Source organism: Amphiura filiformis, chromosome 13, assembly GCF_039555335.1.
Source record: "Amphiura filiformis chromosome 13, Afil_fr2py, whole genome shotgun sequence".
In the NCBI taxonomy this organism is placed as follows: Eukaryota; Metazoa; Echinodermata; class Ophiuroidea; order Amphilepidida; family Amphiuridae; genus Amphiura; species Amphiura filiformis.
The window spans coordinates 26564675-26581214 of record NC_092640.1 but is presented as its reverse complement, the minus strand read 5'-3'; the positions used below and the strand labels follow the sequence as shown (position 1 = coordinate 26581214).

General features: G+C 37.5%; 1 protein-coding gene across 1 annotated transcript in view; it reads left to right on the top strand.

Annotated features, from left to right (window-relative positions):
- LOC140168175 (uncharacterized) overlaps positions 1-12181 on the top strand; it is a 33682-nt gene extending 21501 nt beyond the window's left edge. The window contains exons 3-5 of the mRNA XM_072191506.1: positions 6767-6978; positions 8299-8431; positions 9934-12181. Coding sequence (XP_072047607.1) covers positions 6767-6929 — 163 coding nt within the window. The 3' untranslated portion in view covers positions 6930-6978; positions 8299-8431; positions 9934-12181. The remainder of the gene's footprint in view (positions 1-6766; positions 6979-8298; positions 8432-9933) is intronic.
- Positions 12182-16540: the final 4359 nt, after the last annotated feature.

The following is a 16540-nucleotide window of genomic DNA, read 5'->3' as shown; positions in this document are numbered from 1 at the left end:
ACAAAGAAGCTGAGCCTCTGAGCTCGAAGGAATCTGGGGAGGTGGCTAAGGCATTTGAAAAAATTTACTCTCGAGTTTTAAAGTGGCGAAGCTTCTGCAGGTCGATCCTGGAAGAGAATTCATGGGCAAAGTGAACGAAGTGATGAAAAAAAGCACAAGGTCGATATCAGAAGAGGGTTGCCTGGTCAACATAGAGCTCAGGCAATTGTTGAAAGATTCAACAGAACTTTGGCTGAAAGACTGTTTGGCCATCAGTACTGCAGGAAATACTGATGGAGGCTCGTGGTCAAAAAAATGTGAGGTCTACCGAGTGGGTGGGTAGGCTTCCAGATGTAATCAAAGCTTTGAACAGCGAAGAGACTCGGCTGATAGGAATGAAACCGGTTGATGCTATCAAGAAGAAAAAGATTGAAACGATGCCTTCAGCTCCACAGAAGTTGAAAAATGAGATTGAAATTCCAGGTAACTTGAGATTGAGATATCTTTACGCTCCCGGAGAGTTGGAGGGAGGTGAGAGAAGACGCGCAACCGATCCCATTTGGTCTCTGGAAACTTACACGGTTGATAGTATCGTGAGAACACCGGGAGATCCAATTTTGTACTATTTGTCGAAGGGAGCACCAAAAAGAGCGTTTGTTAGACAGGAGCTTATGATAGTACCGAGGGTACACAGTTGCCACCGACAGAGTTTTGAAGTAAAATTTCTTATTCAAGTTTTACGTCGTAGTGTCCAATCGCGTACGTGTGTATTCCGTCTTCGAGTATGACTCGTTTGTCATCGTTAACATCTAAAGCAACTTTGTTAACGGTTTCTGTGTAGATATCGTGCTTGTAGCTCCTAATCACATTCATCTCTCTCATCCTAGGTTTTTTGTCAGTAAGACATTGCTTGTAGTCGTCGAAGGTAATCTTTCTTTCGACGACCGCTTTCTTGATGCCTTTGCACCTCTTTTCCTCGTTTCCTTCGTGCATTCTGTAAGAGTACAACTTTGCTCTCAGTCCAACGAATTCCACTATCTGCTTTCCTCCGGCTTCGTCCTTGACCATACCTGGAACTTTTTTGTTCTTTCCAGTCGGAATTCCCGACGGATGATCAGCTGGGTAGTTGGAAGTGTCAAAGTAGCGGTCCACGTCTTGAGCGATGTCCTTGTAGAAATCTTCGGTCTCGATTTCATAAAGTAGCGAGTCTGTATCCGTCATACAGAGCTTCGCTTTGTTTCCGTACTTTTTCTTGATGAAATTGTAGTGAAAGTCGTACATCTTTGTCTTTGCGATATCCAGGATGCTCGCTCCGAGATATATCGGCTTGTTGAAGTACAACGATGATTTTTTCATGTGAACGGCTACGAGGTTTTTGTCAAAGCTGGTGTATCGGTCGTAGGTGGGTTTTGTGGATAACTTGCGCGCTTCGGCTCGGCTGGTCACAAGACTAATGTCCACTCTGTTTCGAATGTTTTCTATCGTTTTTCCAAAGACGCTGTTGTTCATCAACTTGAAGAAATCCTTCTCAAACTCCGATTCAGCTTTTGTTCGAAGACTGGTATTCTTGTCTATGTACGATTTCATGAAGGCTTAATCCTCTCGGTATTTTATCCCACTGTGAACCTTGGTCAGTTTGAGTCCAAGCTCCAAGCACTGCTTCAGAGCCACGTGGTGAAGAACGTCGCTTCCTTGTCGCTCAGATTCGAATTAGTTTTTCCACTTTGTTCACGATCTTTCTTTCCGGAGCTAGGGGAAAGTCGTTGTGAAGGTCGTGCAGCTCTTTAGGATATTCCAAATCCACTTTAAGAGTGCACGGAATTTTGCGCCAATTGTCTAGTTCTTTTGGCGTCATCCACTTAAAATCACCGACCGGAAGCGGTTGTCTCATCGCATCTCCGTAAAGGTTGTTCATGTCTAAGTATATGAGGTACTTAGAAAGCTCGCTCGGATCGTAATCGGCACCCATGTACTTGTTGTTGGCTTTGCCATGTCTGGTAGGTATCATGGAAACCCCGCCTCTCTTTTCGTTTTCAAAAAACAAAATCATGTCATAATCAGTGAGAAGTTCCAGACGTACACCCGTCGATTTTAGCATGGCGTCGTAGGATAATCCGGGAGCCGTGTAGTACCAGCAAGGATCCAGTTCGTAATTTTTCAGACTGGTTTTTCTGAAATTTTCGAACACGTCGGCTAGAAGAAGAACGTCCGACTTGAGATACAGATCGTGGTACTCCCTCATGGTTTTCATTCCGAAGGTATTCCAAACATTCCGAGCGTGCTGGTAATCTTCGCCGGAGATTTCAGCGTCGATGAGCTTGGAGTAAAACGCTTCTTTGGGAGGAAGACTGGTCTCTCGAAGATTTTCGATGGAGTGGACGTAATCGTAAGGGTATACTCCTTTTCTCAGAAGAAGTTGCAATTTTTCATCGTCTTTGAAAAATTTTGTAATTTCGGGAAAACTCGAAAGATTATTCACGAGCGTACCCAAGCCGGCAGACTGAAACTTAAAGCTATCAAGAAACCTGATTTCGTATTTAGCATCGACGGGTTTGATGCACTTTTGGTGAGCCGGTCCTAAAGATTCTTTCTTAGGATACGACACATCGGCTACGGTTGGATTCTTCTTGTCTTTTGGTGTTAGAGGGTCTTTGCAAATATGGCAGACTTCGTTCGGTCACTAGCGACAATTCGATTCCTCATAGGAACGAAGGAATCTACCACCATTGTTTTGCTGAAGGAGATGTACTTTTCCTCGTTGGTCGGAATGCAGTCTATTTTTCCCTCAGTCTTACCGAGATTTTTGATGAAGAGGTGAGCGTCGTATCCCGCGAGATTGTGAAATAATACCGGCATGAAATTTGGTGCTCTGTAAGCAAGATTGCACTGATTGTGAGCGGCTCCTCTGAATTTTCCAGTAAAGTGACAGTGATCTCTAACGGTTCTGTTTTTCTCATTTTTTGGCGTTAGAAGTTCCTTACAAATGTGGCATCGCGTAGACTTCTTGTAAATCTTTCGTTCTTCGGGACTGATGATCATATTTTTCGCGAGTATGTAAGGATTGTTTTCCCGTTTCCAAAACCTGTCGTAGATCTTTTTAACGTTATCCTCGAGCATGTTCACAAAAACTTGGGATACGTCCTCAGTTTCGCTTTGCTTGGTGTACATTACGGGATCTTGAGAGTACACTGAATCATCGAAACACTTGATGTAGTAGCAAAAGCCCGAAGGTTCGTGCTTTTGGTATTTCGTCGTCTTCTGCGAAACTTCAGGTTGGCAGGTTTGTATCGGCGTCGTAAAGGATTCGAAGTCGGCGTAAACGACGAATGGAGCTCTTTGCGACTTGAAGAAGTGCTTGAACTGCTGAGTTGGAGGAACACCGTCTTTCGTTGCTTTTGGCATCTCAATTCTCGAGGGCTCATGAGTATGGCATAAATCTTCGTGCACCCTTAGTCGTTCTATGCAAATGTAACCTTTGTAGCAGTTTCTACAGTGGTAGTGTTTTACTTTTTTCTTGGTTGTTATCTTCCTCAAAAGTCTGCCCATGTCCTTAACCACGGTATAGTGACTGGTTTCTTCGCCTTTAGAGTTTTTTTCCTTAATCAAGAGAAGATCGACGCGATGAGGACGATCGGGGTGATCGCTCTTTACTAAAGGATCAATGGCGTGGTTGTACTTCGTGTCTTTGTCAGTACCCTTTGGTTTGTACAATCCTACATTCACGGAAATTGTAGGATTGTTCTTTTCAAACTTGGCAATTTGTGATGTAGGAGTCGGAAAGGAAATACCATCCAAGTTGAGCTCTTTGGATTGTATCCTAAGTTCTCCGGTTACTCTTTCGGGATGATCGTCAGTTAGATTGATGGCTCGAACGACGCTCCACACGAAGCAACGATTGTCTTTATTTTGCATATTGATGATTGCTTTCTTGGGGGCTAGATCTTTTGGAGTCGGAGTGTACGTACCTCCATGCATCGGCTGGTACTTGGTCATGTAAATATTCAAGAATTCAATGATCTCGAATACCCAGCCACTTCCATTGTTTGTGAATGCGAATAAGCTCTGCAAGATTTCACCCGTCGTGAAATCGTAAAATTCATCGAGAACCGTACCCTCTATAATCTCCTTCGTGGTAGAACGAAATGTGCCGGTTATAGTATCAGTTTCGCCAGTTTGCGGGTTTGTTTTTTCAAACGTGCACTTGAGAGCCATGTGAATTTTTCTCTGCTTGTTGTTGTTTAAAAGACTGATTATGCTCAGCTTGACGGTCGCAAAGAAGGCGTTGGGGTCGTAACCAACGCGTCCGTCGATCGTGTACAGTTCGAAAAAGTTGATAAGATTTGAATCGGTCTTTTTGATCTTGAACGGATGACGAGGATTTGCGGGTGGTACCACAACATCAAAATCGTTAGAAAGAAAAAAATTATCCTCGAGTAATTTAATCAAATCTTCTTTACTCAGTCTTGAGTATCCTCGAAGGCCCGCATTTTTTGCAATCGCGTGTAATTCTTTTACGGTGTAATCTCCTCTCTGTCGTCTTGCTTCTTTTTTTGCTTCATCCTTCGCTTTGTAATCTTCAGGAGGTTTGCTGATTAATTCTCGCAAATCTTCCTTATTCAGTCTGGAATATCCTCGATATCCATTATTTCTAGCGTAGTTAAGAAATTGCTTCAGCGGTTAGAAGCAATTGAGCGACCGCATTCTAGCTTTATTCTTTATTATATTCTTTTTAAACCAAAATATTTATTTTTCTAAATTGATTTTTTTGCTTTCTTTTTAGCATAATATTTTTAGAAGCCTTTTTATATGATTCTTTGTGTCTCAAATATAGCTCTTTTCGAATATTTAAGCGGATTACACAGCCCAAGTTCGTACACAAAATTCCATCATATCGATTAATCATCGTATGATAACCAAAAAATTTGTCTGGATTTTTCTTATGACTAAGCTGAATCCACTGATCCTTGTAAAATACAAACAAATGCTTGTTTTCAACTTTTGACTCAAGAGTAATTTCTTTTTCGATATTGCGATAATTTTTAAACGATTCCATTTTTTTTATTATAAGATTTTTTTATTATATCAAAATTTCTTAAATTATTTTTTTAAATTAGGAAAAAATCTAAAAATAGTGTGTGCCCTCTCCCAGCTGGTATTAACTAGTAAAAAATAACAGCGCCATCACTGTTTAGCATTTCCGGCACAAACATTCCAAACAGTATCAAAAAAAATTAAAAATTTTTTCAAAAAAATTATGTCGGATCGGAATGTGTATGCGGATCGAATGTGTGATACCTTTAGGTATGTCGCCCAATTTGTATCAAAAATCTGGCAACTGGATAAAATCAACAACAAAAAATTCCCTGCAAAACTATCCTAATGTACGTAAATAGGGTTGATCAGGCAACATGCTAACAAAGGAATGTGTGTTATTAAGTTTCAACTCCACAATGCCTCGGGCTAGGTTTCCACCTGGTTAGACATATCAAATTAATTCTTCCCGCTTAGCATAAAACCACTTTGTCTCACTTCCTGCAACTCAACAGTGTACATAAGTGTGCTAGTCAAGGATTTGTGAGTTGCCTCCAGGCTAGGTTTCCGGTTAGACAAATTGATTGTTCCCCTACTTGGGTCAGCTCAAGGTCATAATAGTTGAAGACTGGATATGAGATACAGGGGGATTTTTTTTCTGTGTAGAATATCAATTTTTTTTGGATAAGTTGAAATGCAGGGGAATTTTTTTTCCCTGCATTTTTTTTTGGATAAGTTGAAATGCAGGGGAAATTTTTTTGTGTAATTTGGATTGGGGTGAATTAAAAATGTAAGGAGGTTTTTCTGTGTAATCCTGTGTAAATTGTTTTTCTGTGTAATCCTGTGTAAATTGTTTTTCAGTGTAATCCTGTGTAAATTATTTTTCTGTGTAATCCTGTGTAAATTATTTTTCTGTGTAATCCTATGTAAATTGTTTTTCTGTGTAATCCTGTGTAAATTGTTTTTCTGTGTAATCCTGTGTAAATTGTTTTTCTGTGTAATCCTGTGTAATTTTTTTGTTGTGTAATCCTGTGTAATTTTTTTGTTGTGTAATCCTGTGTAAATTATTTTTCTGTGTAATCCTGTGTAAATTGTTTTTCTGTGTAATCCTGTGTTGTTATTTTTGAACAATTTACAGGGAAGAATACAGGGAAGCTTAGGGTAAAATAATGCAGGGGGATTACAGGGTATTAAAAGTTTTGTGTGTATTTTTTGTGTTAAGAGTTTTTTTTTGATTTTACAGGGAAAATACAAGGGTGTCTTAGAAGCCCCCTTTTTATACTACTGGAGGTCTGCGAATGTAAATCTAAGAACGCCTGATAACAAGGATTCTATAATTTTCTTTCGTTGATATGCTGTGGAAACTATTATAGGCCTGGCATGAACTTTTAATGTCATATTTCCTTCAAACCATAACTTTTGAAATTCTCACTCATTTTCATTCGTTGACACGGCCAAAAAAACTTTCATTTTCTTCCAAATCCAATAACAGGTCTATTATATATTTTCACCATAAAAAGTTCCGCAAAGTAATTCAAACCAATGCTAGTACCCGTAATCTCTTTAGCAAACAAAGACGATCTCCGAATTAGATAGCCAGCTGACGCTGGCGAAAATATTTTATGAATGTTATTAAAATGTTTTTGTGCCCTTTATATAACCCAACATTTAAACCTTTTCTATAAAACATTGTGTTGTTTGGCGAAAAGTGATCTTTTTATAAATTAATCATATCTTGTTTCCCTTTTTTAAACAGATCTGATACTTTTGAAAAATTTCTGAAATCAAGAAGGAAGCCAGTAGGTCCACCGAATACAATGGCTCAAAAGATGAGATCAGATAATATACATATGCCAACGCTCCAGGTTGCCAATTCTTGCCAGTGGAAACTCCAAGACCAAAAACAGAACCAGAATTAATCGTTGCCAGATTTAATGCTGCACCAACTCACACACTTAATCAGTCAAGGTAAGGCAAAAAAAAAAAAAGGTTTGTCTCAAAGCTCACGAGAAATTTAAAACAAATGCGAAATGCAATTTTTTTTTCAGACTTGGTAATTTTATGGTATTTTGAGGAAAAAAGTCTGATTTTCGCTGAATTTTTCGGAAAAAAAAAAAAAAAAAATTTGAAATAAAAAAAATTCCCGCATTTCTTTTTTGTCAAATTGTGCGATTTTACAAACGCGCGCGCAAACTTTGAGACAAACCTTTTTTTTTTGGCATAAAAGATGGCAGTGGCGTAGATTTCTTTTTGACATGGGGGAGGGGGAGATGGAGTTGGCAAATTCTTGAAGTATAGTGAATCCAGCACCTTTTGGCGACCAAATAAGTTAATGGTACAAATGTGTGTGAAGCGCAAGAAAATTTGTGCCATATTGAAGCTAAAATTATGAAATATGGTGCAAAAGTGGAATATATTTGCATGCACAAAAAATTGGCACTTTTAGGGCTAAAATGGCCAAATATGAGGTTAATTTCATCGGTCAGAAACCCACATACAGGTGTCAACATTGGGGGGATGGATCATCCCCCTGGCAAAATATTGGGGGAATTTATCCTCCACCCCATCCAGGATCTACTCCTATGAACGATGGTCACTGATTCAGAGTCCCTACAAAAACAAAAAAGATGCATTGAAATCAGTGGTGGCATGATGTGGGCAGCATCCTTCCAAAAAATCTTTGTACTTTTTCCCCAGTCAGAACAAAAATCACTGAAAATCACTTTATTTAGTCTATCATGGGCATAATGTTAGATATGAGCCTTGGGGAGGAAAAAATTGGGGGGGGGCAAGAAATTTTTGGTGAGCCGAAGGGGGGGGGCAAGCAATTTTGGCAAGCTGAGAGGGGGGGGGCAAGTGATTTTTGGCACATATTCTTGGGGCGCCTTTTAAAACGGCTCTAAAAAGGCTTAGAAAAACCGTACAAAAATGCTTAAATATGCAAATTTCCCTGCTCGCTGCGCGTGCAACATGTATATAGACCATTTAAGGTTTGCAAATTTAAGATTTTTTGGCGGGCGAGAGGGGGCAAGCGATTTTTATGGGTCGTGAGGGGGGGGAAAGCAATTTTTTGGCGAGCCGTTGGAAATTCTACCGGGGCCCATAATTATTGCACAGCCCCTGATGAGAAGAGCATTTTTTGGTTTAAAGGTGGGGACAAATATTGGCACATTGAAAGGAGGACAAGCAACTTTTTGGCAGACAATTTTGAGGATTCCCACCTCTGGAGTACACATAATTATTACACAGCCCTTAACATTGTTCATGAATGTTGTGTAATTATTTCAGGTATACCCCTAGAAGTGACGCCTACATCAGAACTCAAACTATATCAGAATCAGATAGATTATTAGGTCTTCAAACAGGTGCAAATGGTACGTGGAGACTGTCCCCATACCAGCATGGAAACTATGACAATCAGGTAGGTCAAAGGTCAACATTATTTTTTGATATACAAATAAAGTTGGTAAAGTTGGTATTGAAAAACTAAAGGTTCTTGGTTCAAATCCTGAATGGGTCCATGGATTTCTTAATCAGAAATGAACTATGAAGAAAAGTATTTTTACACTTAATGGTGCACTCAGGTCACTCTAAGTGGGAATTTGTAGAGATTGTTTGTATTGTACATTGTATCTTTAATATGAAATGATGCAAGAAATCCAGGGGGGTCAATCCCATTGTGGCCTGTACACCATCCACAATAATAAAAACGTGTAAAAAGGGTAGTTTTTCGTGGGTAGGCACGATACGCGCGTATCGTGTTTAGGGTGTCAAAAACATGACAAATTGGAAAAAAAGGGTAGCAAAATTGCAATTGTTCGTAATATTTTCAGTCATGGTCGTAACCAAATCCTTATTCAAGGATTTTTAGAAAAAATATCAAATTTGATTTTCCATGGCAATTTTTCATCCACATCAATTTACCTTAAATTCCAAATCAATGAAACTGCATATTTATGCTCAAACAACACAAAACTTATTCATGTAATTTTACACGAAATTAGGGTTAGGATTAGGATTAGATTACACAAAATAATTACATGAAGGATCGACCCAAAACTGGTAACTTTTTCTCAAATTTTTCGCCAAAATGTTTAAAAAGTCAAGTTTTGATCATTTTTAGCCATATTTTTAAAACAAGATAATTTAAACTCAATCCCATCTACCATTTGGTATATCAATGACCCCCTTTTCTACGCCAATTTTGGTATTTTAATGGGTCCATTTTTTGCAAAATTATCTCAATTTTTTTACCCAATTTTGCCTCACTGTAGCCAAAAGTTTGAAAAATTCCCTAAAATATTTAGAAAAAGTTGTAAATACCGAGACAATTTGCGGAAAATTTAGCTGCAAATTTTGACTTTTGGTATACTGATGGGTCCAAATTTCTTGGGTCCATCCACTTTCAAATTCTCAGCGGCACTCCCCTACCCAATCCAAACTTGAGTACCCACCTGATCCATCCCTACAAACATATAGACTACTTCACATGTGACATCATTGCCCGGCAGTATGTGCATAAATTATGACAATTTCCATTGTTCCTTGCCCTGTAGTGCAGTGTGCGTACACATCATATTATAGTTTGCACAGGGCACATGCATTTTAAATCGCCCTCCACAGTTCATATAGTACAAGGAAGCCATTGAACAGTGTTGTGGTTCGTTCAAGCATATCGATATACCAGTCCCTCGCCTTTGTTGATAAGCAGTGATGTAAGAATATAGATACTTGTCAAATAGCTATAGCCAATCCAGCTTGAAATGTGTGTGTGGGGGGGGGGGGCAATTGGTCTGAATTGTCAAAAAGTGGCCATTTTGGCAAAAGGTGGGGAACATGCCCCCCCTTAGTACTAACCTTTCAATGTGTTTTGGGCAAAAAAATACAATAAATGCCATAAAAATATTTTGTTTTTCTTCATAGGTAATTGGTGGCGGCTCCGGTCCATATTCAAGAGGATTCAAAGTACACTGCAATACTCCAAAGAGCTGGTTACAGATGAAATGGAGCAGAGAAAGAACTAGTTTATGACAGAACTAACTGGAAATTACTAATACATAATTAGGGACTGTTCACTATTTACACCAGGGGGAATGGGGGATTTCAATTTTTTATCGACAAAAAGGTTTTGCATTCCCCTTTGCAAAAATTCCCTGTTTCCCTTATTTTAAGAAATTTCCCCATTTAAAATTTCTCACCCCCCTCTTTGCTGGTAAAAAATTCAGATTCCCCTCTTGGTCATAAAAAAAGAGGTAGCTACTGTGTGCAAGAGTTTATAGAATAATACACAATATTTTATGCTATGTAAGAGCTCAAAGTTCATTCCAGGAATATATGAGGTTTTGGTGGGAAATTTTTGGATTTGAAGGGATATTTTGTTTCCCCCATGGAAGAAATTATGGGAACTTTTGCGATATTCAAGTGCAATTTGGCTTATCTTCCCAGGAAATACTGTACTAGTGGTAATTTTCACGAGGGTTTTATTTTTGCGGATTTCACGAATGGAGTTCCTACCTGGAGAAATTCATGTTATAAGATCATATATTATAATGGCTTTAAAGGTTGGCCATCCGGGATAGAGACCTGCTAAAGCCTTGTCAAGTGCAATGAACTGTACCAATATTGCAAGAAAAGTTTGTAATATTTTATTTGTTCATTTATTTTGTTTGTGTGTGTTTGTGAAGGAATGCACTGGTTTTACAAGATACAAAATAACAATACAATATACAATACAATACAAAAAAAAACATTTACGCCATTTCTGAAAGGCTCAGAGCACTTACAAAACAAAAACCTTAAGGGTGATCTTAACCCTGGAATTATGGAAACTTTTGGGACTCATGAAACTGCTAAATTGTTGGTCTAAACTTATAAAAGTATACATTTTTTTAGAATGGCAAAGACTTGATGAATTAATCTGTGAGGTCAAATTTGGGACAAAATGCCTATTTTTTGGAGTTTCCATAATTCCAGGGTTAAGACCACTCTTGATACCACTTACAGCTACATTTAAAGGTGTAATCCTAAAATGCAATGTATACTAATCAAAACAGGATCAGGGAGCAAATAAATTTTTAGAGCTTTTTTTAACATATTATAGATGAAGATTAGACAGGTAGCTTATTTTGATGCAGAAAACTGCGGAAGTTGAATACTCTAGTGATGGGATAGACCCTGTTCACATTAGCAAGTAGCGTAATTCAATTCAATTATATGCACTAAATGAAGATACAGATGCGTTCACATTAGGTAAAAACTAATTAAGATGGGAGGAAGCAAAATACCACCTTTAAGCAAACTGGGTATAGCTTTGTTTCATGAAGCAAAAAAGGTACTTTAGAGGAAGCAAGTACCACATCTGAGGCTATTGACGTATGTCAACCATTTCATCAACTTTCAGCATTAGTTTTAACCATTTAGAAATTGTTTTTTAATATTTAATTTGTTATAAAAGCAATATAGTATTGATACATTTGCATGGCTGATGATACTCATGGTAAGAGCTGCACAAAATGGTAGACGTTAAAAAGCTTCCTTTGATCTTCGTTCATTTTCTTCAAATGTGAAGGTACAATGTCTTCATTTGATCTTCATTTAGCGCAATGTGTACACACACTTTAAATTAGTGAATCATTATTTATTTATTTTCATCGAATGAAGAAATTTTCTAATATGAACAGTGTCTTTGAAACCCTCTTTTTTTCAATAGTCCTAAGATAAAATCAAATTTATCAATATGTCAGGAATCCAGAGGCAATTCATTAAGGGGGTACAAGTAAGATATGTATATTATAGGGGCAGGAACTACAACTACTGCACTGGTCATTTTATTTCAGCACAGACAACAGTTGTGGAGCTGTTACAGTCAAAAATGAGGGAAACCAATATTTGATCAATAAATCAATAACTACTTGCCTTGAGTTGCTGAAATTTCAGTGCAGTAGTTGTAGTCCTTGCCCCCCATGTGTCACCAAAGCGCAATAATTTTTGAGAAAAATGCAAAAATAGGTACAAAATTGGCTAGGGGTGTAGTACCCCCTTAAGATGGTATCCTCCCGGGTATCCTTAAATTCTAAATGTATTTTGTATCATATTTCTTTAATAATTTTTCTTTGAAGGTCATAGCCAAAACATGACTGTATGCTAATTAGCTTAAAGGGTTAGCCCTAACAAGGATTCTCGAGTACTAATATACTATAGGATAAGCCACTCGTTTGCGCAAACGAAGTCAGTCATTCAGCCTATGCACGATAATGCATGTGATGGCATAGTACCCATGTACGTGTATGAGTGTATAACCTGTGGAAGAGATGATGCAATGTTTACGCTATCGTTTCCAAAAAAAATTAAATGGCGAAAAACGGCGAACATTTGGTCGAATCTTTCTATTACTATCATATCGTGAAAAACCAAATAGCTGAGGAGTTAGCTCAATATGCTAGGAAAATATTCTGTTCGAGGACCCTGTGACGAGACTGGCTAAATAAGCTGTATTTTTGCTGGAACGGTCCGAATAATTGGCAGTCGATGGCGCCATCTTGGGTACCAAACTACCCAAAAACTGTCAATCAACATAATTTAGGGTACCAAACTACCAAAACTGTCAACCAACGACTTTGATACCGAGTTTGGTACCAAACTCCTTAGCAACCGTCACTCAAACTGCCGATATGTCAATCAAACTGCCGTAAAGTGACTTCACTTTTTGTACAGGGATTGAATACGAGTGTCACAGCCCTGGCCCTAATAGGTGTGAATGAGTTCTTTCTCTGCTGTATTATCACTTCATTCATGTTTTTAAACAGAAGTGTGAAGAAACTGTTTAAAACACTTTTCAGGATGTCAAAAATTTTGAAAGAAATTTTTTTTCTGGAATTCCCAAAATTAGGGTCGGTATTCTTTTGTAGAGTAAAACAAACATTTTTTTTCCAGATTATGGCCGGTCTGACTTTTTTGCCTAAAGTCTATATGCATCACTTTGCTTCATTACACACTACAAAATGGCTTAGCAGATAGCAACGTTTGCACAGTATTTTTGTGTGGGACCTGAGAGCATGCCAGACCAGAGAAGATGAGTCTTCTCTGGTCATACACATTGCATACTGAATACAAGGAATGTCCTGATGATATCAAATAATTTTGATTATTTGAAATGTGTGATATTAAATACAAATTTTATGGTAAATTAGTCACAATTGTAGTATTTTTAATATTAAAAACTTCATTTTCCTTGCTCTTTCAAAGTGAAAACATTGTTATCTAAATGTTTGTATTCGTATGTTTTCAGTATTGATTAATACTTGAAATAAAAAGTCACTAAATAACACTTATTCAGAGCTGTTCTAAGAATCCCCCACTTGAATTGATTTTCCATAATTGCCTAACAATTCCGAAATGGTAACCTGAGCTTTATTCCTTTTATTTGAAACCACTATAAGCAGTACCATTTTGCACCTCTCCCACTGCAATATATACATGTATATGCCTTGTATTTCATAATCTTTCTTTGTTTAATATGCTAATGTTACAATTGTTTTAAACAAGTAAAATGTTATCCACCAATTACATTTCAAGCTATTTCAGCACATCACATCAAAAAAGCTCCCATTGGGCGCCTCGTTCCTTTTTAAAGGAATTTTTATTTTATCTTTAATTGATTCTTAGTTGAATGGAGCAATTGCGGAAGCAATTTGCATAGTGTGTACAGGGCCATAGTCAAGACGACTCTCTAAATGTAAAAGAGTGAAATACTCACTCCCCAAAAGAGTGAGTCACTTATAAAACCACTCAAAAAAGAGTGAAATGTGTTTTATAACTTTAAAACCACTTTCAAAGAACAACTCTAAAAATGTATTGTCCTTCATTAACTCCTTGAACTAGTTGAAATTCACTCTTTTAGAGTGTTTTTTACTCTTTCTGGCGTGGTTTTAAAGTTAAAAACACACATTTCACTCTTAGAGTGGTTTTATAAGTGAATCACTTTTTTGGGGAGTGAGTTTTTCACTCTTTTTAAGTTTTACATTTAGAGAGAAGATAATCATTGGAAGATAGGAGTTGTCTCTTTGGAACAAAAAATAAGCAATTTAAATAAGGGATGAAATCAAAACTCGATCGCGGCAGACCGCCGCACAGTGGGCCAGAATCGCCTCAAAGTGTGCCAAAATTATAAACTTACAATCAAACGCATACAAACACGGTAAAATGGCTATATTAGGGGTTTTCGAGGCTGCAGAATTCAATGGAAACATTTTTAGAAATGTATGACGTCATAAAAATGCTGAACGGTGATTGGTCGATTATTTTTACAACAGTATTTCAAATGATACATGTTAAAATTTTAATTGAAAAAGCAAAATAGTGGTTCCAAGGGGAGAAAAATTCAATGATGACATTTTGGAAAGCGTATGACGTCATTAATATGCTGATATATGATTGGTCAATTATTCCTCCCGCAATAATTCAAATGCCTGTGTAAGAAGTATTATAAAAACTTTCAAATCGGGGGTTTTAAGGACTGCGGAATTCAATAGAGCCATTTTCCAAGGCATATGACGTCATTAAAATAACGAGCCGTGATTGGTTAATTACTCTTACAACAGTGATTCAAATGTCCGATTGGAAAAGTATTATCAAATAGCATATTCAATGTTATACGGATTGCAAAATTCACTGGCGGCATTTTCTAATACGTATGAATGCAGACATTGTAATTGTTTAATATAAGCAAACAAACAACCAACCAGACTAAATGTTGGGGTGGGCCCGGGGGTGGGGGACAAATTTGTAGGTGATTCTTCCTGCCGGACTCCAAAACGTTGCCATTGTCTTAAAACGTAATTTTGGCCCTAATTTGCAACCCATCAATATACCAATTTCCTTGAAAAAGCAACCGATTTTGCTCAAATTGGGTGCTTTTACCAATATGTTTATCAAAATACACAATAATACTGGGCGTTTTCGTCTATGGTGAAAACCCACCAATCGCTTTACCAAAATTGGCAAAAAAGCACCCCAAAAGGCAAGCACATAATACGTATACCATGTCAATGGAAGATCCCCACCCCGGATGTTACAACTTCAACGTCATCACAAACGACACTAAATAATTTGATTCAAATTGCAATTGTCCATTACAGACACGTGATTTGGTCTTTCGCTATATAGGCTAATGTGAATTAGATTTTTTCAAGTAGGCCTAGACGTAATACCAAATCTAGATGTCACGTTTAAATTTGGCAGACCATGGGGTTCTTGTGTCTTGAGTTTCTTTCATAAATTCTATAATTTATATGGATGTTCAAAGCAGAATAGAATGTGTATGTAATATATGAATGTACGTTTCAATCAAAAGGCTAATGAGGTTAGAATAGGCCTACTCTAATCCCCTGATATTCATAATTTTAAAAACAATTATTTTTCCGACCAAAACGACCACAACTTTATCACATGTCCTTAATTTCAGCACAGAGCTTAGGGTTTTCATATGAACTGTGAAACTGAGCTACTTTCATGAAATTGTTTTATGATATATACCATTATCATGATTAAAACTAATCCAAATGTATAGTTAGCATATGCCTTGTGATGCTGCGTATATCAGGCTCTTTTTCTTCTAAAAGATCATGTGCCTTCCTTTTTCTTTGAACGTTCGACAGTTCCTCCCACATATTCGATGGACATCTCGGCCCTCCTAGGAGGTGCTGGTGCTGATGAAGTTCCTCATGATGCAGTCATGTCTACAGTAGAATTCATCTCGACCTTTGCAGGACTTAAACCCCATTAAAAGCTATTAAACCAAGATAACACTCATTGAAGCAGCTCAACTGATTAAATCAGATCTTCTCTGGTTGTGTACAAGTGTCTGTTTTCAATGTGCGACATCGCAATAAAGCTGGTATTACAGCTTCAGTTGGGTAACCGATTATAAAGGAAACGAAAGGAAACAATGGTATGTGTACCATTGTTCACGAAATGACACAAAGAACTGCTTTTTGTTAACCAGCATTCTTCAAAATAAGCAACATAATGATTGTTGACTTAACACAGTTTGGAAATAATTTCTTCATATTTTTGGTGTTATCTGTCGTTTACATATCCTTCCTAAAACACAAAAGTACGACCCTCTCCAAACATCTAAATTAGCTAAAAATTTAGGAAATGTTACAAAACTTTATTTTCTAGAACCTATTTAGAATAATTTAAATGTAGCTTTTACCGTTTTTTTGTGGCATCCTTCAGAAGTGAGCGGTCCGATACCAATATTTTCGGTCAAATCTCCATTCAATTAACACGGGGAGTTGGCTAGCTATGCCTTGCCCTCACTCATATTTTACAAAAAGTGCGACCATTTCTGAACATCTAACCTAGCTGTAATTTTAGGTCATGTTAGAGAAATATATTTGCTAGAAGTTTTGGAGAATAAATAAAATATTGGCTGGTTATTTTTCACACAGTGATGTTAACTAGGCAAGTGTCCATTCTCCCAACATACATCATTTGTTGAGGTCACACGTCAATGGTGAGAGCACTG